Source organism: Prinia subflava, chromosome 8, assembly GCF_021018805.1.
Source record: "Prinia subflava isolate CZ2003 ecotype Zambia chromosome 8, Cam_Psub_1.2, whole genome shotgun sequence".
NCBI lineage: Eukaryota > Metazoa > Chordata > Aves > Passeriformes > Cisticolidae > Prinia > Prinia subflava.
In genome coordinates this window covers 20771935-20799856 of record NC_086254.1, presented here as the reverse complement: position 1 = coordinate 20799856, position 27922 = coordinate 20771935, and the positions used below count along the sequence as shown (strand labels likewise).

The 27922-nt window shown below is 47.3% G+C and overlaps 1 protein-coding gene across 1 annotated transcript in view; it reads right to left on the bottom strand.

The window, feature by feature from the left end:
* Positions 1–27599, bottom strand: part of MYO1D (myosin ID) — a 160659-nt gene extending 133060 nt beyond the window's left edge. Inside the window, exon 1 of the mRNA XM_063404055.1 lies at positions 27389–27599. Coding sequence (XP_063260125.1) covers positions 27389–27483 — 95 coding nt within the window. The 5' untranslated portion in view covers positions 27484–27599. The remainder of the gene's footprint in view (positions 1–27388) is intronic.
* Between the last annotated feature and the right edge of the window lie 323 nt (positions 27600–27922).

The window sequence follows — 27922 nt, the reverse complement described above, 5'->3', positions numbered from 1 at the left end:
ACTTAAATTCATGAGTGTGACTGAGCTGGCAGATTCAGTATCAGGATCTTTCTCCCTCTCACTGAAAGTCAACTTCAGAAAGGGAAAAAGAGAAGGAACAACGTGGGGAATGCTTCAGACACCCTTGTGGGTATGGAAGTGCAGGGCAGAACTGGCAAGATAAGCAAATGAATTTGCACAGTGGCCTGAAGTACCTCACTTTACATTCTTTGAATGGAAAAGCAGTCGAGCAGCAGGAGAGCTGCTATTTATGCATTCATCATTCACTGCAAAAGGAGTGAATTCCTAAATGGCAACTGTACACAGATAACCCAGGGGAACATTAGCAAGATGGAAAAGGACTTAAAAGGTTTGATTAGTAAAACAGATTACTTGATTTACATGCTGCTTGGTTTATCAGTTCAAATTATCACCGGAAAGATTGGGTTCATTTACTTTCCTTATATTTGACATATTTTTTTTCTGTCAAAGACAGCTCCCACTCAGAAGCTGAAAGACTATTCAAGTAATAATAATGTGAGACAGCACAAATACCACCCAAATCAGAATTAACATGCAGATAACCTGAAAAAGCATCTTTAATTTATCTGCCACAAGCCAAGCTGGGCTTCACCACACCATCAAATTTTTAATTCTAGGCCAGTGGAATTCAGAGCCCTGTGAAGTTATTTAAAACAGGATCTTTTGAAGGACAAATCCGCCCAAGGATTCAGGCAGGCTTCTACTTCTGTGACATATCAATTGCCAGGTAATGAGCATTAGTTAATGACAATCTCCATAAGTCAGATCAGTGCCACAGTTTATCACAAAGTTTAATAAAGATGTTTTCAGTCATGAATTATTTAGTGAAAGCACTGTTTTAGCCTGGGGTGGTGGTGAAGTGGCCCTCAGCTGTGGCAGACCCGATTACACACTGACAGCATGTCCTGGGTTGAGAAACGTAACCAAAAATGTGTATTCCATTTTCATCTATTCAAACTGATTGGGAGATATTGTTCCTTATCTCTTGTAACTCTAGGGGTGGAATGAGGGCGGATGCCCTCTGTTAATGGGACACCTGATAACACCAGATAAGGCAGTGCCTTCTTATCTCTTCCTCCTGCACCCATCCTCCTCCGAGGGACATCTCCTGTGAATGGGCCATTGAAGGCCTCTCACATGACTGATAACATCACCTCATTCCTATGTGAGATGCTCCACCCAGCAGGAGGAGCCAAAGGCTTTCCACAGGGATAAAACCTGCAATCCCAAACACCAAGGGAGCCTGTTTCCATTGGATTCCCAGAGGACAACTGGACCCCTTCTTGAGGATCATCTCTACTCTAATGTAGCCACAACTGTCACTGTGGGAGGACTCACTGCAGGCTGCTTCCAGCACCTTGACCAACAGGGTGTCAGGTTTGCATTCAGACTCTGTCAGTGCTCCTTTGTACTATTGCATTTGTCTTATTTTATTTATTTGGGGTTTGTTTCTTTGTTTGTTTAATCTTTCTTGTTGTTTGTTCTCTATTAAATTGTATTTCTGACTTGGAGTCTCACTGGTTTTGCTTTCAAACCAGCACACAGCAGCATGGAGTGAAGCTGCTGCTCTGTGCAGGGCGGTCACATCCCTGCTCACACAGTCCCAGAGTGAAGCTGCTGCTCCGTGCAGGGCGGTCACACCCCTGCTCACACAGTCCCAGAGTGAAGCTGCTGCTCCGTGCAGGGCGGTCACATCCCTGCTCACACAGTCCCAGAGTGAAGCTGCTGCTCCGTGCAGGGCGGTCACATCCCTGCTCACACAGTCCCAGAGTGAAGCTGCTGCTCCGTGCAGGGCGGTCACATCCCTGCTCACACAGTCCTGGAGTGAAGCTGCTGCTCCGTGCAGGGCGGTCACATCCCTGCTCACACAGTCCCAGAGTGAAGCTGCTGCTCCGTGCAGGGCGGTCACATCCCTGCTCACACAGTCCCAGAGTGAAGCTGCTGCTCCGTGCAGGGCGGTCACATCCCTGCTCACACAGTCCCAGAGTGAAGCTGCTGCTCTGTGCAGGGCAGTCACATCCCTGCTCACACAGTCCTGGAGTGAAGCTGCTGCCCCGTGCAGGGCAGTCACATCCCTGCTCACACAGTCCTGGAGTGAAGCTGCTGCTCCGTGCAGGGCGGTCACATCCCTGCTCACACAGTCCCGGGGCAGCCAGGGCAGGGCCACCAGACCCTCCCCAGCTCTCTCAAACAGCCCCTGCCAAGCTCGGACACACATGGGCAGCTTTGGGTGACAGCTGAACAGAACCCTGATCTCCAGCAAGAGCAGCACAGGTTTTCCAATTAACTTTGCTATCAGCTTTATTTGGAATTTTTTTTTAAGAAATTAGCTTAATTAACAGTTCAGAGCTGACACATCCTCCTCCAAACACAGCTACCTCCCTCTCTCCTTCCCTCCCGTGAGCAATCAGCTGCTGAGGCCTCACAGAACAGCATGAAACACAAAAAACCACTTGGAATCAACAAGTCTGACAATCACGAACTGTTAATCTCTTTACACCTCTTACAAACAGAGAAAGTAATCTATTAGATGGAAAACATATTTTCTATATTATTTTCTAAGGGGTTTTTTTTAAGTTAAGTGGTTTGTGTTACCTTTGTCACACTCATCCCTGCTGCACAAAAGGTGAATCCATATCTCACCCATACTCATGTGGTTGGAATAATCAAGATCTTCTTGAATTAGCAATAAGTATAAACATAGGAATGGTCACTTCAGCTCCTCACACACTCAGTGGTCAGCCTCCAGTAGGCAATAGCAAATGAGGGGAATGGCTTTACTGCCAGTTTTCCAAGGACTTCTGGAAACAATGGAGCGCTTCAGGTTTCTCAGAATATTCTGCTGTGTCAGTGGGGAGGCACTGACAAGCCATACATTGAGGTGGCAATCCACAGTGGAATACAACTGCCAATCATTATATATCAGCACACACATCATGACATCAGCCTATCCATGATTATCCATGAGCAGCAAAGCTGCTACCCTCAACCCAAAGCAGTCTTTGGTGAACTTAAGAAAGTCGGTTTTGAATGCAAGAATTTGAACCCACAATCTACACAATTCTTATTACTTGTATTTTAGATATTGTATAAAATGTAATGCAACAGTCTCTAATACAGGTCTCTCTCACACCTCCCAATCCTCAAGGACTGTAGTATTTTCATGTTCTTTTTATTTAATGTAGCCATGGCTATAAGGTAAAGGAGGGCACAGTTAGATGGGACATCAGAAGGAAACTCCTCCCTGTGAGGGTGGGCAGGCCCTGGCACAGGGTGCCCAGAGCAGCTGTGGCTGCCCCTGGATCCCTGGCAGTGCCCAAGGCCAGGCTGGACAGGGTTTGGAACACGCTGGGACAGTGGGAGGTGTCCCTGCCCATGGCAGGGGTGGCCCTGGATGGGCTTTGAGGTCCCTTCCAGCCCAAAGCATCCTGTGATTCCATGATTTTTTTTTTTATATATATATATCTATCTATCTAAAATTAACTTTAAAGGTTTACATTCACACAAGGCTCCTCATAACAAATATTGTCCACACTCTTCTGACTGAATCTGAGGGATAAAATGGTCACTTAGAAAATCCAGTCAGAAAATCCATCTGTAGCTTTGGATCCAATGGCATGGCCTGATGGACTTGCAGATAAAGACAGGGTTCAAGTGTTTCAGTCACAGCACTTTCATGCAGTGCCAATAAAATTGCTACAAATCCTGCTTTTGTCAAAAGGAGAGTGGAATGTTATTTATGAAATTACTCTTTCCTCCTAAATATATTTAAGAGAGACTTACAGGAAAGAAATAAATCTCAGTTATTTCCTGTTCACATCTCTGTCCTTTGAGCAAGAGAACAAAGGAATTTGACACTTCATATCTACACTCATCTTAAACACCATTCTTTGGCCTCTGGTTGGGTACAGAGTGGCACTGTCAGTTAAGGAAATGCTCCTACATATAGAAAATCAACAGCTTTGATAAGCTGCACGGTTATTATGCTGATAAGGACAGTTACTATCACCTTATCTACACTTCTCTCAAAGTCCCAGGCCAGAGGAGGTAAAACCCAGCTAATTGTCCCTCCTCCTTCCCTCTCATGCAAGCATGAGTTGTCTTTTGAAAGTATTTGCTTGAGGAGTGAAATGTCTGTCTCAGTCCTAAAATAATCCCAGTTCAGCAGTGGAAATGCCAACAGTTCCAGGAAATGGGCCATGCAAAAACCCTCCTGAACTGTCCAGTAACCTGAGACAAGAAAAATCCTTCCCTTAGTCCAGTTCTGTTGATGTAACCTCAAGCAAGACAGACCAGGGATCCAAAACAGTTTAACACCACTGGAAGAGGAGTCTGGAAATAGCTCATCTGGGCTGTGGCTCATCCAGCTCCGGAGAAGAGAACAACAGATCCTTCCTAGCTGAGTATGAGGAATCCTGAGTGGCCTCTGCAAGCACTGGAGTGGAAGCCGCAGGACACAGGGTCAGTCTGTCCAAACAAACAACCCACCTGTGCACCCAGCCAGCAAGGAGAGCTCATCGCCTTCCCTCTCCCACCCAATGCTCCTTCACCAGTGTTAGCCCTTAAATTCTTTCTCCTTCCCTTTTTTTTGGTGGGGATATGGGGAAGGAGCAGAAGTGGGGAGAGAAGGAAGGCTGGGGGAGAGGAGATAACAAACACAGTGTAATTCCATTAGCTCAGGTTTGGGGGTTTGCTTCCACTTTTAGTTTATTAATTCAGACTTGATTTACTGTCCTCCAGAAACCACCCATAACTGTATACCCCATTAACTATCTCCATTTCTTCTCATTTATCCTGCATTAAATACAGAGACACAAACCTGTTTATAGCTATTATAACAAAACCTGCTTGTATCTTATGAAGTCATAACAACATTTCCTCTGTTTTTTTGAGTGCATCTCCTCCCAGAGCATCCAGGCACCTCATGCAGCTCCCCGAGCTGGTGCCTGGTGTCACACAGGTCGGTGTCCTCTCATCACCCCCTGCGCTGATCCATGACCCTGCCATTCACAGCCCATTACTCAGCAGGAAATGAATGGCTCAGCGTTCTGCATAATTGGGTTGTGTCCACTGGGATCCAGCACCTTCGGCTGGGGCACCACCTCCCCTGCCGGGCACCGCCGATGCTGTGAGCCTTGTTTTACAACAGCTACTTCAGTTTTGTGATCCCTGCAGGAGATTCTGTTCCCCCCACCAGCCCAGTGTCCTCACCAGCCCCTGGCCCAGCAGAGGTTTCAGCAGCCGCTGCCCAGCCCCTGCAGCAGTCCTCGCCAGGGCTCTGTTGGAGAGCTCTGCTCCCACAGGGTACCTGTGCAGGCCAGGTTACGCCTCTTCCACTGGAGCAGCCCTGCAGCCACGGCTGCTTGACCAAACCACCGTCAAGACCATGCATTCCCAGCTGCCAGCCCTGCTCCTGGCTCACCAGCCAAAACCCTCCCTGGGAATCTGCATTCATGCAGCTCAACTTTGGGGGTTGATTCATCAGCTGGACTGACCAGGTTTCCACGGACTGGATAAAGGATTTTAACACCAGTAACCCTTGTATGGTGCCCACACTGCAGAAGTGGGGATTGCCTCCTGACAGACCCCTGCAGCTTTCTCTCCAGGGCTCCTGCTCAGGGAATGAGGTGTCAAAAGGCTAAAACCTCTCTGCTTAGAGCCCCCTCAGCTCTGCAGCCTCATGAGATGGAGCTCCACAGGCTGAGGAAGCAGCTCCCACCGGGAAGCAGCACGGGCACGTTCCCCCAGCTCCACACCTGGGCTGCTGAGCCTTGCCAGGACCCAGCTGCCTCTGAATGGAGCTCACGTGCACCTTTATCAGCGCTGTGGTTAATCTGCAACCAGATCACCCACTCCAGGACAGCTGAGGATTAACCGTACAGGAAATAAACCAGATATTACTACAACTAAACATTAACTCACTACTGCTGGACTATCTTGTTTTAAGCCCCTCATCTTCCTCAGTAAGTCAGGAAAGAAGAGGGTGCTGACACCCAGGTGTTACTGAGAATGTAAAGCACCATTTCAGTTTCAAACAGTGTAACAACACACACAGTATAAACCATCACCACCATGAATCAGGGTGACTTGGAGAAATCTGGGATCCTTTTTGATCAGTTATTGCCTCCTCACATACTGATCACTGCTTCAAGGTGCAGGGCAGGACTTGTATCCCTGGTTTAGCTGCGTGGGTTCAAATTGTTTTGCTCCTAAAGCCCTTCCTGACACCTGTTGGAAGCCTGTTTCCAAAGAGATCTGGGAGAACAGGTACCTAAGATGCTCTGGTATGAGCAACCAAGATGAGACTGCCCTGGCTGTGCAACATTTGTGTCTCCAAAGGTATCAGACAGTGCTTCCTTCTGTTCCCAGCACCCTCCGTAGGGAAAACCCCTCAGTGCTGGGACAGCACTCCATCAAACACTGACCAGCTGCTGATACACAGCCCAGCACACAGCATATGGCACGTGCAGCAAGTGCACCGAGGGCAGGACTGCTTAGTTAAACACAGCTCCTGCTGCACTTTCCCCACATCGATTGGTAGTAAATGTGTAATTACAAGGCAAAGGGCACGTGGGAGGTTTTCATCACAGGCTGATCAGATATAAGCAGTGTATAACAAAACAAAGGGATTAGTATTTTTAAAGCTTCCAAACTGCAGCACCACATTGGCCAAGCAGTGGGGCCCATTTTCAAATTACAGCTTGTTGGGTGATAATTACATCAACACCACTGCAATTACTGAGGCTGTGATCGTCCCAGTTTGATCAGGAACAGCAGCGTGCTCTGCAGCTCAGTGTTATTACACAGGTTCTGCAACTGGAAAAGCGACCTGGAGAAATAATCCAAAATTCACAAGGGACCAATCCCTCACAGTCAAGCTGAAAGGATGTCAAAACATCTAACCAGACTAAAGAACCGTTATTAAAGCAATGGTATCAACCCAGTAACCTACATTAGCAGATTGGAGCCCTTTACAAGCCATTGCTCACTCATAATAGCACTTCTATTGCTGCCTCTTGAACCCTGAATCGGTTCGTGCCTCCTCGTGTTCCTGCCTCTCTCTTTCACATGGTACCCAAGCTTAATTAAAAGGAAACAAAAAGGGGGGAGGGAAATGGTTAGACACAACTGTCTTTGCATCACAGCTGACAGCAATGAAGAGAGAAGCCCAGCTAGGCCACGATTTTAGCCACAGTCAGCCAGAATTTGGGCAGCTGTCTGTGCTGGTGTTCCCACCATGAAGCCATGGTTTGTACCCACCCCAGCAGAGGGAACCACGGCACTCTGAAGGCACGGGAAGGGCAGTTTGGGAGCACCAGGACAGGTTATTTATTAGCTGTGACACCGGGCAGGCCAGGCCAGCAAGAGGCATTTCTGGCAGCACCACTCACTCTGGGATCAAGGTATTATTTCAGCTATTGACAGATCATTCAGGGAGGCATCCAAACAAGGGCCTGTTTCAAACAGAGAGGCCTCACACGGCAGCAGGACACAAGGTGCTGGCACTCCCAGGCAGAGCTGCAATTACAGCAGTGCCTCCCTCACAGCTGGCACCCACAGAATCGCAGCAAAAACCAGGACGTTAAGAGCACAAGCATCCTGTATAGATCTGAAGGAAATGAAGACAATAAAAATAGCTGTAAACCAGATTCAGTGACTTGTGACCACAAAACCCTCCAGCAGAAAGACCTGCACCTTCCTCTGCAGCAAAACAAGTGTCAGACTGGTACCTTCAGTAAAAGGATGTGACTTTGAAAATTAACCCCTCAGCCACTGTGGCCAAGGTGGTCTGTCAGCAGTCACTGGCTTGTTCCATTCCTACAGTACCTGATAAATCAGTACTAAAGACATGACATGTATTTAGACCACATAATACTAACCTGAGCTTTCCCAAGATGAGAGCTCACCCCACCTCCCAGAGTCTTAAAAGCTTTAGACAGGAAAAACACTTTAAAGCAACTTAATTCCTGCACTGTTGGTAACATTCCCTGCTTTGTCTTAGGACTGAGAAAATTCAAACGTTCACACAGGAATGCAGGACTGTTCTTTGTTGTTAGGACAGAGGGATCTTTGTGCCAGAGCATCCCCCAGGACTGCTCCTGCCAGGAAAGCCAGGGAGGAAGGTGCGGGAGGGGTTGGCTGAAGGAGCTGCAGGGAGAGCAGCACTGAGCCCCAGGACCATCCCCGTTCACTGCTATGGACGTGAACACTGCAGAACTCCGAGGAAACCACAGTTTATGCTCAACACTGTAGTGAAACATCATGAAAACAGTGCATCTAAACCATCAAATGGCACAAGAGGAGGAAAAGGAAGTGAGTTTCCAAAACAGGATTAGACACTAAAGTGAAACTTGGAGTTGCACTGACAAGCACAGGCCAAAGCTCCTGATAAAATCAAGATCCTGCCAAGCTCTGCTGTCCCAGAATTCCATGTTTGAGGGAGAGGGACAGAATGACCCAACAGGGACCTGCCTTCTGCAGAACGTGAGCAGGGTGTGAGCAGGGCACCACTCCTGTGTCCCCTGTCACTGTGCTCAGGGTGTCCCTGCTCTGCCCCACGCAGCTCCTCAGCCCAAGAGCTGCTCCTGCTGCTGCCACCTCTGAGAGCAGCCCAGCTTGGAGTATTGGTTGTGTGAACTCTTGGATGACATGCAAGAAGGCAATTTACTATCAGAAAACAAACACTGAAAATTCAGATTCTATCTCAGCCTTCCCCCCCACAATAATATCCAATAGCTCACGGATTCCCTAAATGGAAATGCAACCAATACAAGGCTTAAAGGTCATCTCAAAGGAAAGCTGTGTGTGACAGAACATGGCCTGTCGATTCCACACACGTTATTCCAGACTGCCTCGACTGACTCCATCTAGGGCAAAGGAAAAAAAAAACAAAAAATGGAAAATTAAGTAGCTGGTTAAAGGGAATTTAAGGAGGTTCCTAACAATTCTTTTCAATATCAAGAAAACAGACTTAAAAACACCTCAGCTGTGGCTACTGTGCCAGCAGAACCAGAGCCCTTGACTCTCTGAACACAGCTCTGGTCAGACCCAGACAAAAAGAGAGGCAAAGCCACCCAAGATACTCCCCAGGGGCTGCTCTGGCATCAGCCCTGGCTGTGGCACCTCTTAGAGCATGTCCATGAGAAGAAGAGTTGCATGGGAGTTACCAGCTGCAGCCACAAAGCCCTTCAGAAAACATGGAAAAGGTTTTCCTGGCTGTTTTCTGGTTTCCCTGTCTGCACTGAGAACAGTCACAGGCACCTGGAGGGGAACAGGACACAGGTACCAAGGAGCCAGAGCCTTTCTGGCCACACCTCACCTGTGTCACTTGGAATGGTGCTGCCACAACACAGCCCACAGCCAGCTTTACACTGAGCCCTTGCTGAAATCACTACTTTGAGGCCAAATAATTATATCTTACATAATGTGGCCACTAGCCAAACTAACAAAAGCTTTCTGAGGAAACCAACATGTCTGAAATTAGACTTGCCATAAGATTTAAAGTAAACTGAATGAACTCCTAAGCCATGACAGTCTCTGGGCTGTGTCAGACGTGTGCTGTGCCTTCAGACCCTATTAAAAACCAAGGAACAGTGTCTGCCAGCTGGTTCTCTGCACTGGGAGCTGCAGCCATCATGTGCAGCCATAAAATGTGACTTGGAAAATTATGTACAGATGGGCCTAGAAGTTTAGCATTTATAAGTTCTCTTGATAGCATGCATTTGCTATAGATAAAAGCAAATCACAATCTTTTCACAAATATCCTTTGCTTGAATTACTCAGAAAACTACCTTAGAGTCAACATCAATTCAGCACAGGAGCAGTGACGAGCTGAAGCACAGACAGGCCAAAAGGAAATCAAACTACTCAGGAAAATGGAATTACATCCTGCCAGACTAACAGCTCGTCTGTGTGCAGGGAGATTGACTGTCTCAAATCCGTGCTGCTGGGTTTTTTAAAGGCAAACACCAGCTCAGGGTTTTTGGTGGTGTGCAGTTCCTGCCTCCTGATGCCTTTGCTTTAGCACAGGGTTGGAAGCAAACAACACTGGTACCACTCCTGCTGGTAAAGAGAAATTAATTTAATAATTAAGAACACCCCCATAACCACAGCCAGTGCACCTCGAGCAATAGCAACATGATAGAAACAGTCATTTTTAGTCCTACCTAACCACTGCAATCTTAAAGAGAGGCTGAAAGTTTTCTAGAGCATATCAAATTAGGGTTTAGGTATGTACTTTCTACCCTGAACAGAGCCTCAGTAAAATAAACAAACTTTCACGAAATGTATGGGTACACCAACAAAACTCATGTTGGCCAACAAGAAGATCAAAAAAGAAAAAATCCAGCAAATTATTCCTCAAGTCAAAACTAAATTCCAATTAAAAATATACAGAAAAAATGCTGAGAATTTGGAGCTTTTGAATAAAAAGTAATTCTGATATTGAATATTAATAAAATTTTCAGAGTAATCAATTCTCCCTTATCACTTGCTTATCAAGGATCTTTTAAAGGTGGGCTATTATCCCACTAAATCTAAAACCCAGTTTTAATCCAGGGCACTCCTAAAGAACTCTCTCAGATGAACCCAGTTACTTATTCACCTTCAGAAAGATTATAACAAGAATATTTGAAATGTTTGGTCTGGCAGGCTGGTGCATTACTTCACCCTGGCCCAGTGTCCAGAGGCCATCCGGGATTATCTGCAGTGCCAGTTCATAAGGCTTGGAAAGACAAACCCGAGCACAGAGCTGTGGCTGTCACCACAGCACTGCAGGGGGACCCGAACCCACAGGTACGAGTGCTGCATTCTCTGGGGCGAGAAGCAGTGGAAAAAAGTCACCCCGTGTTCTGACCTGAGTGGGAATCATGGCACAAAGATGTGTAAAAAGGAGATTTCAGTGCAGTGGTAAGAGTTTGAGACCGGAGAAAGTGTTAGGGCAAACAAAATGTGATCTGAGCGCCTCAGAGCAACACTCCCTCCGTGGCAGCAGGGACTTTCTCAGTCTCCACCTGCCAAAATAAATTTGCTGCCATTTAAGGTTGTTAGATGTTTCCCCGATTAATCACTGCGGCGGAGCTGTGTCCCGGAGCCGGTTCTCCTGCAGGACGTTACACAACCCAGCCGGCCCTGCCAGCGCCGGGGAAGGGCAGCGCAGCAGCCGCAGCTTCCAAGGGTGGAGCGGAGCTCGGCCCCGGCCTGCGGAGCTCCTCCCTGCCCGGACTCCACCACCGCAGCCCGGGGAAGCCGCAGCACTGCCGGGCAGGTGGGATACGGCTGGAAACGTTTCTCTGGCCAAGGAATTATTCCTGTTTCCACAGGAGGAATTTAAATGGGGAGGAATGAACCCAGCTAGGTCACCCTGTTGCTGCAGCTCTGAGGGGGCACTAAAGCATTGATAACAATCTCCTTTTAGGAAATAATATCTGTAAATATTAGGAAGTAATTCCATAAATTGGGGTGGGGGGGGGGAGGAAGAAGCACCATAACCAGGCAATTTCATCCTGGGAAATGCAGAGCTCACACATTTGTTTAGATCCAAGTGTTCAACTTCACCCACAGAATCCATAAGTGGAGACAACTGTCTTCCATTTAACCTTTCGTTTATTTCAAAAGGAATTCCATAAACACCCCTGATACAGGCACAGCAAAGCAACTGCTCCTGGCTCCACACAAACTGTTTAAAAAGGGCCAGAAGCTGGTGGACAAAGATGTCAGCAACAAAATGCTGGAGAATAGAAAAGAATGGGAAAGAGTGTCTTGAGCTGAAAAATTGCAGCCACAAATCTTTTCAGCTTTTGTTCCAGTTGTGTGAAGTTCATGACAGCAGTATTTGCCAGCTGCCACCGCAGGCCCAGCTGCAGATGCTGCTGCTGGTGAGGAAGTTTCTGCAGGAAGATCTTGCTTTGGGTAAGGCATGAGGAACTTTGCCCCCACCTCTGCATGCTTCAAGAGATGTCGCTCTCAGTGGCAATGAGATTATCCCTGTCCCCAGTCAGACCAGTTCTCTCTGGGAGGATCCACACCGCACAGGTTCCAGACTGAGAGTTTTTCCCCCTGGTTCTCTCAGACCTATCCCGTCAGCTCCACGGCTCCTGTGAAACGCCACTACCACCAGTTCACCACCCACCACCAGCTCCTTGCTGCAGCCGAGGTTTTGCAAGGCGAAACTCTGGCTGAAATGGAGATAACCTGGCCCTATCTAGGGAATTAGCACTCATTAACCACGAGGACTCCCACAGGCTGCTGCGTGCAGCAGTCCCAGGTCTACAGAACCAAGCCAGGAGGCACAGGACTGTCAGCAATAACAGTGTTGCTTTCTCAAAGGTGACCTTGGGCAATCTCCACTCCCAGTTACAAAACCAAGGCAGACGGGAGCACAGGGGAATCTCAAAACCAGGAATGGAGACACCCTCCAGCCTCACACGCGGGGTTTGATGCTCTTTGGTGGACAAACAGCAGAAGAAGAGTAAACTAACCCATGGAGGCTACCAGGGAAAGTTCACTGACTATGGATAAAATATTCAGTAGCCTAAATAATACACACTGTAATGGCCTGGCTTATTTTTGCTATAGGTGGATCTGGCAAACATGAGTCACCTTTGGAGGAAATCCCAAAGTGCTCCCCAACCACAGTCATATCTGTACACAGAAAACAAGGAACTAAGTCCATAACCAAAAAAAAGCCACCTTCACGTTGCCACTGGTGTTGGCCAAATTTGCCACGGGGTAATTTCCAGGTGGAAAATTTTAAAGCAAAGTTGGTTAAGATCACAGGATGGTTATATTTGGAATTAGAGGAACAAAGCACCTAAAGTATCTTCATAAGTGTGATCTAACAAATGAGTTTTCATGAGATCCCACAATACACTTGGTAAGAAAGCAAGTCACAGCGAGACAAGATGGTATCCACTTAATAGGAAGTGGGTTTTATTGCTATTTCAACTTCTCTGTGATGCCATTCAAGGGAAATCTAACAAGAAAAATCCAAGGCACGTTTAAGAGTGGCCAGTTACACTCTGAAAATGTGAAACCCCTGAAGCAAATGAGTGACAAACACTGCAGTGGCATCCAGAAGTACCAGAAAGTGATTAATCCTGGGCATAATTACAGAATGGAACAGCACAGCAAGGAGTGGCACTGGGGTAACACTGCTGGGTCTCTGTGGCTCCCAGAGGAGCAGAGGCTGCTGAGAGCAGACACAGCCTTTCAGCCCTCCAAGGCTGAACCAAGAAAATCATGCTAGAAAGGAAACTTTAATACAATTAACATTAACACAGCCGGGGGAAGGGAAGACCTTCCTGCTGTGTGGAAACCTCACAGCACCTTCCAGTGTCTGAAGGGGCTACTGAGAAGCTGGAGAGGGACTCTTTGTCATGAACTGCAGTTACAGGACAAGGCAGAATGGGTACAAATTGAAAAAAGAGAAATTCAGGTTAGATATTAGGAAGAAATTTTTTATTTGCGGATAATGAGGCACTGGAAGAGGCTGCCTCGGGAGGCTGTGGATGCCCCAACTCTGCAAATGGTCAAGGCCAGGCTGGATGAGGCCTTGAGCAACCTGGTCTAGTGGGAGGTGTTCCTGCCCATCCTGGGACTAAGTGATCCCTTCCAATCCCTTAACACTTTATGATAAAACAGCTCAGAAAAGAAGGTGTCCACTGAGACCTTCCCCAAGATCTCTAACAGGACAGGTAGGAGAAGGGAAGGGGTCAGTGGGAACTGAATGCTGAGAAACGTGTGTGACCCTATGCCAGCAAGACACCCAGCATCACCTGGTGCCACCAGTGCCACCAGTTCCCACCCTGGAAGGCGCTTGGGGATCCTGAGCAGAGAAGGAAAAGATTCTTTTTCCAGCCAAATTACTTCCCAGGCATTAACACCAGCACCTGAAAGCCCCTAAGGGCAGGGACATCCCTCCTGAAACCCCTCAGTTCTTGTGTGACAATACAATTCCTGTGAAAGGCAATTCTGACATTCCCCACTCCATAAAAATCCATCTGCTGTCATTACTTTCTCAGTGTTCATTCAAAATTTCTGTGAGAATGAAAACTACTCCACTTCTCCCCTCTGAGTGAAAGGTGCAATTTCAAAGTCAAAATCCTTGGTGTAAAAACTCCATGGCAGGAGAAGTTAATCCTAGACAACCCAAGGGGACAGTGGCAGTGGCAGCAACACTGAGCAGGGAGGGAAAAACAAGTCTGAGAAATAAATTTCACCCCTTGTGATCTATTCCATGTGTATCATGATAACCATTGTTTTTTCATAAAATACAGCCTGTTAGAGTAAAAAGAATACAATCACCCTCATTAAGGGGTTTTTAGCTTTCGTCACTGTGAATTGGAAACTACCACAGAATATCTGAAAGGTTTAAACATCAGAGAGCAGAACAAAACCAGAAAACACTTGCGTTTGCCCGTGCTGCTCCATCACACTGTTCCTCCCCTGTCCTCGTGGATAAATGGGTGGTTTGTAGCTGATGTGGGATCCGATGTTTTTTCAAGTTGCTTTCTCCCCCGATGAAAAAAATAAACTATTTGGCACTCATAGCAGTGGAGGGTACAAAGAGTATCAAAACCCAGGTCAACACACAAAGCGATCTCTGTCTTCAGTGACAGAAACTTTTCGTTTGCAGAATATCCACTGCACTCCCTTACTCAGGGAATGAATCAAAGGCTCCCACTCTCCATGTGGCACCCAGGGATGACCAGATGGGTGGGCACAATTGGGCAATTTTCCTACACAGCAAATTATTTGGGATCTGGCCATTAGTGCTATCAGTTTCCACATCAAGTACCTCATTAGGATAAACAGAGGCTGTTCGTTTGTCTTAAACAAGGCCAGCCAGTACATCTACATATGAAAGGAAGGAGGAGGTGGGGAGATTTTCCCCTGAAAGCTTTCCCAGATTGGTTCTGGGGCTTACCCTGCTCATCAAGACACGAGAGAATTTGGCACTTGAGGCGAAACATCCTTTGGCACGGCACAAAGGATGGGAAGGTGCTGTGGGAATTACTGTCAGCACAAAATTTATGTCACATAACCAGGGACAGGTAAAGAGGAGCCTTCAAAAAAGGCAGCAAAGGTGTCTTGATAAAAAACCCCAACAAATACTGATCTGACTGCTTAACTGTTTGATCTTCCAACATCCCTTGTACAACATAAACCTGACACTGACCAAGCCAGTCTTTCTGCAAGAACCTGTTCACTTATCTCTCCTGTGATTTATTGAGGTTTAAGTGCACATTAATAAATGTAACCCTAGCAAATGATTCCTTTAATTTGGTCAAGGTGTCACAGAATGTCTTAAAATTCACCAAGTTTACAGCATTTAATTTCTGTTATTTTTTCTAGGTACAAGGACCATACGGGAAAGTCAGAAGGTTAAAATGTATCAGATGGAATTTAACATTTTGAAATATTATGTCCCAATTCTGCAGTTTCCATGATTCAGCCTCAAAGTTTGCAACACCACACATTTTTGTTTGTCCACTAGAACAAGAGATGCGTCCATCTGCACTGGGTCTGCTCACGAACTTCCATAAACAGCCTTTCAGGAAAGCAGCTGAGCAGCCAATTACCAATCAGTCACGGACAGAATTCCTGGGAGAAGACCAAGACTGACACAAGTTTTCTCCCTAAATTCAGTAGTAACACATCTGGGCTGCCCCTGAAGTCAATCACAGCCTGTGGTGTGAGAGCAGAGCCCCAGGCCCACATTATCCCCTCAGAGCAGCCCTGGGAACAGTGAACACCTTCCTGCTCCAATGGCTCATCCAGAGAGCAGCGGGTGCCACCTCGGCTCCTCCATCAGAGCATCCAAGATCCAGAAACCCAGCAGAAAAACAGGACAAAACAATCAGGCTTTCTTTAGGTTTATGAAAGATTTGAGATTTGAGGTTTCCCGCACGGCAGGACACGATACCCATAGCATCTTTCAGGAGCTGGGTGTCCCCCATCACTCTTTCCTGGCCTTCCCACTCCTGCCAGCCATCTGGAGCTTGGCACTGCTCAGGGCACAAGCACCAAACCCCACAGCACCCACGATTCCAGGTGACAGTCTGGCACCAGCTCCCCGTCACTGCCTGCAGGGATGCAGGGACAGCATCAAAAATCAAACCAGGCAGCCAAGATACATGGTGAAAAACAAGACTTGTTTTGGCAATAAGCAGTGCCCCCTTTAAGTCTCCAAAGATGTAAGTCCTTAATGGAAAACACGTTTTCTATCCACTGATTGGGAAAATGAAGCCAAATAGTCTTAATAATTTCAAAATTGTTTAGGTTTCCTTCAGTTTCCTACCAAGCCCAGCTCTCTGGGTTTATACCAGGTTTAAAAGCTTTACACTTCACAGAGATCTGCTTTTCCCTGGCGTTTCCTCAGAGGGGTTTAAGTTCCGTAACCAACACAAAGTCAGAGCACCAGCTGCCAGACACTGGAGATGTCTAGCTCAGGAATGTCTGCATCCTTGAAAGCCAGGATGCAGCATGGCCCAGAAAACAAGAACAAGACAAAATTTCCACTGTTTGTTTTGCTGGAGACACAAATGCTAATGTGTAAGTTAGAGGAAGGGACACTCCTGTTTCTATCCCAGTAGTGCAGCACAGGCACTGTTTGTGTTCTCACCTGGAACAGGTCAGAACCCACACAGAGCAAAGTTCCTTTCTGACTGCGACACAGGCAAACTCAAAAAAGGAAACGCTGATTATCAAGCAGCACTGTCCGCAAAGTCAAACATCCAACCTCGGGCTTATTTTAGAAAGGCTCCCTGGTAATTTGCCTGTGCTTTTGAAAAGCAAGGAATATGTTTTGAATTATAAGAGGTTACAGGGACATTTTTGTGGTAAATTTGGACTTTCATTTGCAAAAAAAAAGCCCTCAATGCTACAGAGATCCTTTCGGAAATAACATTTTTTTGTCATTGCTAAGCACTTTTCAACAAAGTTTAACAGCTACTGTTCCAAGGAGGTGTTTACATCCAGCTTTAAAAGAATCAGGGGGTTCTTCTGTCCCTGGAAGCACAAGGAAAAGCAGCACAGTGTCCTTCTGACAGTCTGACAAGCAAACAAGGGAGGACATTCTCCGCAGGGTGCAGGGGCAATATTTTTTCTAAGCAAGTTCACTTGGAAGACTCTGGTGCTCCAGGTCTGGTGTTTTGGGATTCCTCTGGGGCCTAAAATGTATTTACAGCTCTTGGAACCTGTTTTCATTTGCTCCCCTGATCTTTACAGCCAGGATCAAGAAGCAACAACACACAAAGAGGCTGGTATTAAGGAGCAGTGGAAGGCAGCACTTCCCGCGTCGGAAGTTTATAAACTCCATATCCAGTTCCTTTATAAACAGTGCAGGGGAGGGGAGGCCTTCAAAGCAAACCATAGCTGGAGTTTTCTTTTGAAGGTGAAATTTACTTTATCATTCATTCTTGTAAACAAATAACTTATTTAGCTGCAGTGTAGCAATCTGAATAACAGCAAAAGTTTTAGTGTAAACATCTCAGCGATGTGATGGGGAGAATGAAAGCTTCATTGTGCCCTTGATGGCCGTGGTGTGAAGGCTTTCACAGCCACCGCGGTTTTTACCCCTCCAAATGCCATGGAGGAACTCTCCCCAAAGAAAGCCGTGCAGTTCCTACAGTGGGAAAGGGGATTTTTTGTTTCAGTTTGTTTTTCTTTGCTGTTCATGGTGAGACAGCCTTTGCTGCCTTTGAGATAGCCTGCTCCAGTAGCTGTTAAAGGATGGGTTCTCACTCCTGCCCGGCTGTTGAGCTCCCTGAGCTGCAGTGAAGTGCTGGAGTTTCCTTGAGTTCCCCTGCTGGGAATTTGTCCTGGGCACCATAAACAAACCCCAGGGCAATGATGAAGGCACTGATGCTGTAATGGGAGGCAAATATTGAAAGGGAACCTGTCCTGAAAGTTTCAGCTGGTGCCTCAAAGCATAATTCATTCAAGGAGTAGCCATGCACACCTGCTCTCCACCAGAATGGGACAGAAAACCTTCTTGTTAGAGGCCCCAGAACAAAAGGATTAATTCTGCCAGAACTTCCAGTGAACCACAGCTTGAGTTGGCTTGATGTGAATACAGATGCAGGGGGGGCAAGGGCAAAAATCCTTTGTGTCTGGAGATGGAGTTAAGCCCACCAGCCCCAGCAGCACATCCAGCCCCAGCAGCACATCACACCCCACATATTGCACAGATCTCCAGCTTTTGTTTCCCAGGAAGATATAATGAGCACTCAGGTTGCCCAAGTTAAGTTACAATCAACCTTAAACATATCAAGATACTCTGATCAGGTAATTTTCTACCTGAACAACCTCAGCAGGGTAACACTGGGGCAGGCTCTGTCCAGACCCAAGAGAAAAAGAAGTCCAGCGGGCTGGGATCCAGCGTGGAGCCAGGAAACAACTAGAGCAGATGAACACGATAATCAGTGATTGCAGCACTCCAAACCTCCTGCCATGGCACACTTTGTGTGGGCTCCATAAATTACACATGGAAGGAGGAGGCAGTGTCTTTGCTGGAAGTTATATTTTCTTGCACACCAAAAGGAGCGTCTGAGAGAGAAGCACAGGAATGCTGGTCAGAAAGTTCTCAGACAGACATGGCACAGATCAGTCCTGCGGGAGAAACTGATAAACACGGGGAGGAGATAAGCTGTGTTCTGAGGTGGAACAGGAGGGAGGCAAGGAGATAGGTGAAGGAGATAGAACTGAGAGCAAAAGCAATCTTTGTGGATAACTCCAAAGAAGCTTAGTGGGAAAGGAAGTTTGTCAAGGCACAAGAGAAGGAATGAGTACAAAAATCAGTGTGAGCTGACTCTGGGCAAGATTGGGCTCTGTGTATGGCTCAGGCTTGGGCCTGACACACCACAGGGAATAACAGCACGTGGCTTGGGATGGAAAAGCCTAGAAAGGACCAAGTCTGACAGTGAAGGTGGAACAAGGGAACGGCTGTCCAGAGGAGCCCACTCACTCCAGCCCCAGGGAATTCCAGCTGACAGACGGGCAAGGCTGGGAAGATCAGCCCAAGATCAGAGATGACGCTGGGGAGCTGAAGGGACATCAACAGCAAGGGGGAAAGCCAGGCAGAGGTGTCCAGCTGCACACATTGAGAGAGGAGAGAGGAGTCATTCGGGATGACCAGGAGGGTACTGCAGTTACAGAAATATGAGAAGTCAGCAGGAGAAAGGAAGGTCAAGTGGGACAGTGGGAGTCAATGGCTGACATGTCTGAGTAGAGCAAGACACATCCAAGGCTGAGAAATGACACTGTGGCAGGTAAGTGGCTGCCCAGGGACATGGAACTGGTTTAATGCCATATTTTCACCCAATGGTACATGTTTGTGGAAATAAAGCTCTGGATCAGACCAGCCCAACAGTCACACAGAAACTGTTCTCTGAAGTGTCACTGGGCAAGTGGCAGCCATAGGGCAGGCCACCGCAATTTTTAAACCCAGAAGGGAAGGTCAGCAGCATCCCAGCAGCCAGGAAACGTGGGCAGAACACTTCAGCAGAACAGGACTGATGAACAAATATTCCAGCACTGTTCAAGGAGAAATTTTGAAGTCTGCACAGAAAGAAAAAGCTCAGAAACTATTGTGGGCAGAATGGAAAATACTACCACCACCAAGAGTTAGAGCAAGAGCAGGCTTGCTATGTCCTAGTCAGTTCTGCTGCTGAGCCTGAGAAGCTGAGCATTGCAAGACCATCAGTGATGATAGGGTTGGGTCCTCTGTCTTATCATTAACAACTATTTTATTTAAAAGGTCTTTCCAAGATATCGCCCTCCTCCTACCTCAGCTGGGCTCTGACAGGACAGTATCTGCTGTCCATCTAAATCACCACCCAAAGGAACCACTCTGGTTCAACAACTCAGAGACCAGAAAAACCTCATTCTTACAGGACAAAGGTTATCTCAGGAACAGTTTAATGGCTTAGATTTGAAGAAAAATGACGCCTTTTCAAAAAAGTTAAGTCAGTCTAATGCTCCCTTTTCACTCCCAATGACAGAATAGCCTTACAGCCAAGCCGTTCTTTCAGAACTTGAAAACCCCACACCTGAACACTTTTACACCTGGTCCAATACAGGAACATCAGGATGTGACAGCAGCATCAGGAGCTGAGATCTCATCACATCTCATCAAAAAAGCCTTTAAAGAAACAGAAATCTTCTTTACAAATTGTATTTTTGCTTCAGATGACTGGAAATGAGCATTTGCCACCAGGGGACACACAGTTCCCCTGCTTCACATTTACAAGGCAAAACTATGTGCAGACTTCTGTTTTCTTCTCCCCTCCTCAGAATTCCTTCATTCCATAAAAAGATGCGATCATGACTGAGGGATGCAGAGAGAGATGATATAACTCCAAATACTTCGTGAGACCTGCATCTTTAAAGGAATTCAAGTAAATATCACTAAGTTCAAAGTGTATCAGGTGTCAAAGCCTGCTCGGCCAGAAGAAATGCAAAGAGTCAAAGAAATGCAAGAGCTTGGTGAGTGTTAGATCAATAAAACCAGCTGGAGAAGCAGATTTTTGAACAGAAGTCAGTGCAAAGGCCTCTTGACTGAAGTAGGTCCCGAGACTTATTGGAAGTATTAGCAAATATTTACTGTAGGAGTTTAGCAGATCTGGGAGTCAATGTTCAGCTGGTGAAACTCAGCAGGTGATGACAAATCACTCCAGTTAAGATGATGCAGGTTACACAAGCCACCTCAAACATGGGGTAGTCAAAAACCAGAACAGGATTCCACTTGACAGCATCCCAAACAGATGCACTGCAACTCCGAGGAGCTTCAGAACCTACAGCACTTCATCAGAATCTACAAAATTATTGCAGAGTAAGGATGAAAGCCAAAAGGCTGTTGAGGAATTCCTAAATTACCAGCTGATTTTTGTAGATATACTTTGTGTAGACAGCAGGAAAAAAAGACTTTTAAAAAATGCAAGAAAGAGCATTTCCTATTAAGCTAATCCCCCACAGTTCTGGTTACTTCATTGGTTCTGTCAGGTTTTTGTTTCACACCTGATGCCACGTGCCATGGATGTCCCTCCCCAAGTTGCTGCTACCTGACAACAATTAAATGTTGTTACCTGTGCTCTGGCAAGGCCCAGAGGCAGCTGCAGGAAGGACCAGCAGGTCTGGGGCACAGTATCAGCAGCCTCAGAATTCAGAAGTACAAGGCACCCTGAAAGACTGATCTCATTCATAAATCTGACCTCATGTAGTATTCAACACCCAGGTGCTAAAATTATTAAACACTCCCTCACCCAGCTGCTATAAAAAGACTCCTGTAAAACTTCCCTCTAAGGAGGCTTTCATCAGGCAGGGAGGGCAGATGTGCTAAGGAAGGTCCAGTGAAGCCAGACAAACTCAGCACAGATGGAGGCAGAACAAGCTCCAGGCTGGACATGGCCTCACTCGGAGCCTGGCTCATGGGAATTCCAGTCAGGAATCCTGGAGCACACTCGCAGCAGCTCCAGGTGTCCACGGGCTGAAGAGTCCCTGTGGAGTCGGGAAGCTGGCCTGGATTCTCCCTTTGCTACTTGTCTGCTTGGGATTTCCTTTTTAAGTGAGATCGATGGCCTTTCCCGTCTCTGCAGATCAGGCTGGCTCCAGGCCAAGCTCATAAGTCAAATTTTGATGGACTAAGGGGAATTTTCATTCCATTCATTCCAAACTGTGACATGAGACGACTCCTGCAGGTTGAGCAACTCTGAGAAAGCCAAGAAGGGCTGATGAGACTCAACTGCTGCTGGCCTGAGTAGAGCAAGGAGTGTCCTGATGCCCCTCTCCAGGGAGAAAGCAACCTCCTCCCAGCAGCTATTTAATCCAACACCACATGAACAATTCAAATCTTTATAACTATTTAAAATGAGGAAATTAAAATGGCTTAAAGGCATGAAAGCTTGTTTATGAAGCATGAATATTTCATTAGAAAAAGCACAAATGAAACCAAGCATTCACATAATTCCTCTGCTGGGATTAAATACAGTTTATTACCTCATGGGAAGCCAAACCTCTCCCACCGCAATTTCAACCCCAAATATGAATGTTTAAGATGGTGCTCAAAAGATAAGGAAGCGTAAAAGTATCAGTGTAATACAGACAGCACTCTTCACTGCAAAACTGCAACTGTGGTTCATCAAGGGAAGAGCAGAAAAGGCGTGGTACTGAGCAAGAACAAATGCGACCCACAGCCGGGCTAAGAATTGCTCCTAATGGGTTATGAAAATGGGGACAAATAAAAGCATTTGTTCAACCCCTGAACTTGTGCTTGCTTTTCCAGACCTGAAAAAGGAAAACAATCCAGTCTGCAGATCATGGGGACACTGAATGGCAGAACAGAAGTTTGGGCTTTCAGAACTTAAAGTTCTCCCCTGGATGTGTCCCAGGCTAGGGGCTTGACGCAACCTGCTCCAGTGGAAGGGACATGGGGGTGGAACCGGATGAACTTCAGGGTCTCTTCCAACCCAAACTATTCTGAGATTTTAGGATTCTAAAGAATGGCCTCAACTCAACACATCATCCAGAAAAACAACGGGGCTTTTTTGAAAGAGGCCCAAAAGGTACAACCTCCACAAACTACCTCAAGAAAACCCCTACAAGATATCCCTCTGCAGCATTTAAAGCCCAATTCCCCATTCAGTTTGCTCCAACCTTTTTCTAGGACTCCAGCACATGCCTCAACCCTGCCTGCCCAGCAAACACTTCCCTCAGCACCAAATACTTTCAGCACATTTTCAGGAGAACCAGATTTTCAATATAGATTCTTGATGCCAAAACTATTAATAATCATAGCAAATATCTGTGTTTCAAATGGACATGCAATAAATACGGATCTAGACCTGTTGCCTTAATCTGAAAATGCTGTGGTTTGTGAGATAGTTGAGAAACATTAGAAAAATCGCTTTGGTGTGTTTTTAAGTGAACACAGAACTGTGTTTTTAGGAAATGCTGCTTTAGGAGGCCAGAAGTCACCACGTGCACAGGGAGACAACTGCAAGGACTATTAACCCATAGCTCTTTGCACCACTCCAGGCTCAGGTGGGCTGGGATGACCAGCAACTATCTGAGTAGCAACTACAGCCTTCCACAGCTGCTTTCATGCTGGAAGTACTTAAACGAAGAGGAAAACAACCCCAAATTCATTTTACAATCATTACACATCACCAGGTGCTCTCACTGTCTCCCTTTCGCACATCCTTGAATTCTTTAATAACAGTGACACAGAGCTATTGTGTTCCAGAGGGGATTTGCACAATGCTTCTGAAAAATGAGCAACTCACTAGAAATCAGCAGAGGATGAGTCAGGTAGCACCTGCTCACGATGCAGATGTGGGAACACCACACCATGAGCACACAGCTCACATCAGAGCACTCCAAACACTGCCCTGTGTAATTGTCTGCTTTTCGCTGTGTTTCCATGTGGTTTCCCACTCCCAGTGGTTCAGGGGTGCTGGGTTTGCCCCCTCAGAATCCTATTGCCTGGCACTGAGCAGATGGGTCACATCTGACTGCCCTGGCACACTCCTGGGAGGAGGAACTGCTCTGCAGTGACTCCCAAGGGCATTGCTAAGGCTGCACAACAGATAATTCACGAACTCCATCTTTGCATTCCACAAATCCCATTTTTAATGCTCTGAAGTTTGATCTGTTTGTCAAGAGAAATGCAAGCTGCACAGAACAGTGAGTGGTCTTTGCACTGTAATACAAGAAATCACCTAATAAACCAGAATATTTCACACTTCTGAAAAATAAGCTTCCTTATGAGGAAGTAAATTTAAAATGGTTACTTTTACTACTTGAAATTTTCACTGTGGCTTGAAGAAAATGAGGTGGTGAAGTTTCCTGCTTCTCTTACTCAATAGTTTCATCTACACCACAATTTCTGCAAAACCTGAGCAGCTCTGGCCAGATCAACACTCCTTTTCCAGAGGCACCATCTCACTCCACCTGTCTGGAAATAGGCATGGTCATGTTAAGTCAAAAGAGTGAAATAAAGAGTTTTACCAAGCCCAGAGTGTTCTATCATCACTTCCAGCAGGTAACACTTGACTACAGATAAATACCTGCCGGCCAGTGGTAGGACCTGAGAGCTGCTGGACACAAAAAGATTCCCTTTTAAGGAGTCCTTCAATCAATCCATCCTGGGAATGGAATTGCCAATTACTCCTGCAGCAGTGCAGAGATGAGCAGACACTCACTGAAGGGATGATGGGCAATTGCTGACACACAAAACACTCAAATACAGCTGTTTTAATAATTCCGATTTATGAGCGTTCCAGAAACAATTATCTGTTACAGTTTTGGAGGTTACTATAAAGAAACAAAGCTACTGAGTCCACACAGACCATTCCCATAGTCCTGCTTTTCTTTTTTAAAAATTATTCTGATGACTAAGAATCACAACCAGACACTGGGATGAAGTGCACTCAAGACTCAGGAATTCAAGGACAGGATGACTTTTACTTACAATAAAGTGTAACATGCAGTAACTGCTGAGTGTTCAAAGAAACATTCATTAAGTAGCTGTAAGAAACAACCACGAAAAGACACTGACACAGAGATATCCCTGCTGAATCGTCACTCAAATCTACAAATAATTGGGCATGAGCCCTGGGGCTGGGAGATGAGGTAGTAAATTCACACTGCATCCACCAGGCACACTCATCCAGCCCATGTCAACACCACTACATTCAGATATTACACTAATGAAAAGTGCAGCTTCACCATTCCTCTTTTTCCCACTAGAGACATCCTTGGGGAAATATCCTTGCATGCACCGAAACTGGTATGATTTCAATTCCACCCACATCTGGGCTTGCTTGGGAACTAAATCCAGCACAGCCCGTCTTGGGTCAGCCAGTGACCCCAAACAAAAATAGCTCTGGCAGAAAGCTGGATTTATGGGACAGGGTGGAGCCCATCCCAGTGTAAACTGAACAAACCCTCCACGGGCACTCCATGACGGAGAAGCAGCAACTCCTTCCCTCTGCTCAGCACACAGCCAGCACAAAGGGGACTCTGCCATCTCCACAGTGACACAACCAACCCCTGAGCAGGTCCTGAGCTGGGTCTCACACAGCTTCCTACATGTCAGCACCAAGAGTCCACTGCCCTCTGCAGAGCAGTAACATGTGAGCAGCAGGTGTTGTCTGAGTGTTGTAAAACACCAGGGGCTGCAGCCCAGGGCCACCACACAGCGCCCAACGCCAGCAGAGCTCAGCAGCTCTACTGAAAGGCCACACTTTGGGGAGTTCACATCAGCTCTCCCAAATGTCCCAGTGCAGACAGACCTAGGGGCAGGGGATGACAGCACCAAGGTTAGGAAAATTAACAGTATCAATTAGCTTTTGACACAAGCTTGTTCTGCCCACAGCACAGACACCAGAGGACCTTGAGGCTCAGGCAGAGCTCTCAGCCGAGTGAGAAGAATTCAAGTCTGAACTGCTGTCAGCGGATAAACCTGGGTTTGGGTAGGTTTGAGTGCAGAGACCAAGGCACTGCAGTTAAACCCGACCACGGTGTATCAGACACCGCAGGGATGTCCTGGCAACACCCTCAGGCACCATCAGCAACAGCACAGAGAAAAAAATACACAAAGTTGCATATTTATTGTAAGGATCCGGGACTGCTGGCTTGTTCTTCTCATCCCTTCACATGAAATTAGCAAAGTCTGTCCCTGCAAGGCACCTCTCAAAAGATTCCTAAAGGCAACCAACATGCCACACTGATTTTTAAGCTATCAATCCGTTTCCAATACTTCATTTAGATTTCTAGAACACATTAACCAAAGAATAAAACCCCTAGAATAAACCATAACACACAAGTTTCCTGCTAATTACAATCATGCAAGCCCTTTCTAATACAATTATAACGTCATGGAGCGTACAAATGAGAAACAAATTTAAACTTTTAGAGGCACTGCAAAATTAATTTAAATCTGAAATCAAAGCTCAACCATTCTCATTATTATTATTTTCTTATATTGAAACACAATTGCCTTCTCTGCCCAAACAGAAATCCAAAATATAAAAGGAAAAATGCTTAAAGTATGCTGGGTTTTATTACACGCCAAAGGATCTGAGCCCTCATCCTGCAGCATCTCAGGGCACAGGTACACTCTGTAGCTGTGTAGCACAGAAATTCCCGAGCACTCAGTGGCAGCCAGATCTCAAAATCTGCAGATTTCATCCAGAGGAGGCAACACAATTGTCTGGATAAGCTTCGTATTCTCCTTCCTCAATAGCTTGAAGCCTGCTGAGGGAGCTTAGCCCATCTCCCATCTAACTGCCAGAGCTGCTCTCAGATGCATCCAACAACACCAGGGGCCTGACAAGTGACTGACTCCAAAATCCACCAGAACACAAGAGGCAGGACAGGAACAGGCAGGAGAACCTGAGCAGAACAGCGGTGGGACACAGCCAACAAGTCACATTTTTATCCCAAAGGCTTCCCTTTGGCAATTATCAAATCCTTGCACAAGCAGGGGCATAAGAGTTTATCAGGAGGTGCTCCCATGAATGTTTTATAATGGAAAGTGGAAAGCAGCTGCAGACTTAGGGTTCCCCGGCTGTCCTTTATCAGTGCTGCCCAGGATTTAGTTGTGTTTAATTGAAAATGTGGTTCTTCCCAGCACCCACCACGTCTACAAGGGACATAAAACCATAAAGATCACGAAATGTTAACGCAGCAGTGAGCGGCTGCAATGCTCCCCATGGGATGGAGCAACCTTGGACTTGGTGACTTTTATTGCTCTTTTTTTTTCTCTCCAAAGCAACTTTGCAGAATGTCAGCACAGGCGAGAAACCTGGCAGAGAGGAGTGGGACAGGCTGCCCGGAGAAGCTGTGGCTCTCCCTGGAAGTTGGACAGGGCTTGGAGCAACCTGTGACAGTGGAAAGTGTCCCTGCCTATAGCAGGGGTGGCACTGGAGGGGCTTTAAGGTCCCTTCTCAACTCAGCTCACCCCGTGTTTCTGTGATACAGGGGAAGATCAACAACATACTGTTCTAAAGGAAAGTCCTTAAGATCCCCTCGCTCCTAAACCATTCCATGATCCCAAGAGAGAGGTGGGAACCGAGGCAGGTGACTCCGGAGGGAGATTTTCCAGGGAGGGGACTGAGAGTCCCCGCAGCCCCCAGGGCTTGGTGCACCCTGAGCACCCTCCTCTTTACCCGGCTCTTCCATTTCATAGAAAAATACACACTTTGGAGTGGGTTTGCTCAGTCACGGAGGGGCAGCAGGCGGAGGAGGCTCAGGGAGGCTTTCGGTTCGCTCACCCCCCTCAGACTCCATCCCAGCCGGGCCGTGTGTGAGGGGAAGACCCGCCGAGCCCGGGGCAGGGGCGCCGCGCCGCCCGCCCCTCACTCACCGCAGCCGGAGGTTCGCCATGAACTCGGGCATGGTAACGGCGTCCATCAGCACGAAGTCGGCTTTGCCGAACTCCAAACTCTCCTGCTCCGCCATGGCGGCCACTGGGACGGCCGGGACCGGGATGTGGGCCGGGCTGGGAGCGGGATCGGGACAGGACCGGGGCAGGACCGGGACCGTTCCCGCGGCTCCCCGGGCGGGGCTGTGGGGCCGGGGGGGTGTGGGGGTGTCACCTGCGGCGGGGCGGGGCCGGCGCCGTGAGGCGGCCCCGGGCAGCGCCCCCTGGCGGCCGCGGTGGGCACGGAGCCCCCGGGCCGGGCCGGGGCGGGAGCGCCCCCTGGCGGCGGGAGCCGCGCGCTGCAGGCGGGGATGCCCGGGAAAGGGATCGGGAGCCCCGGGACAACGGGATCGGGAGCCCCGGGATGGGGATGTGTGCTCTGCGGCACGGGCTGTGCTGCCTGAGGTGTGTCCTGCACCCCTCACACCCCAATATAGGGTGCTTTCTACCCCCTGCCAGGACAGGGGGAAGGGAAAC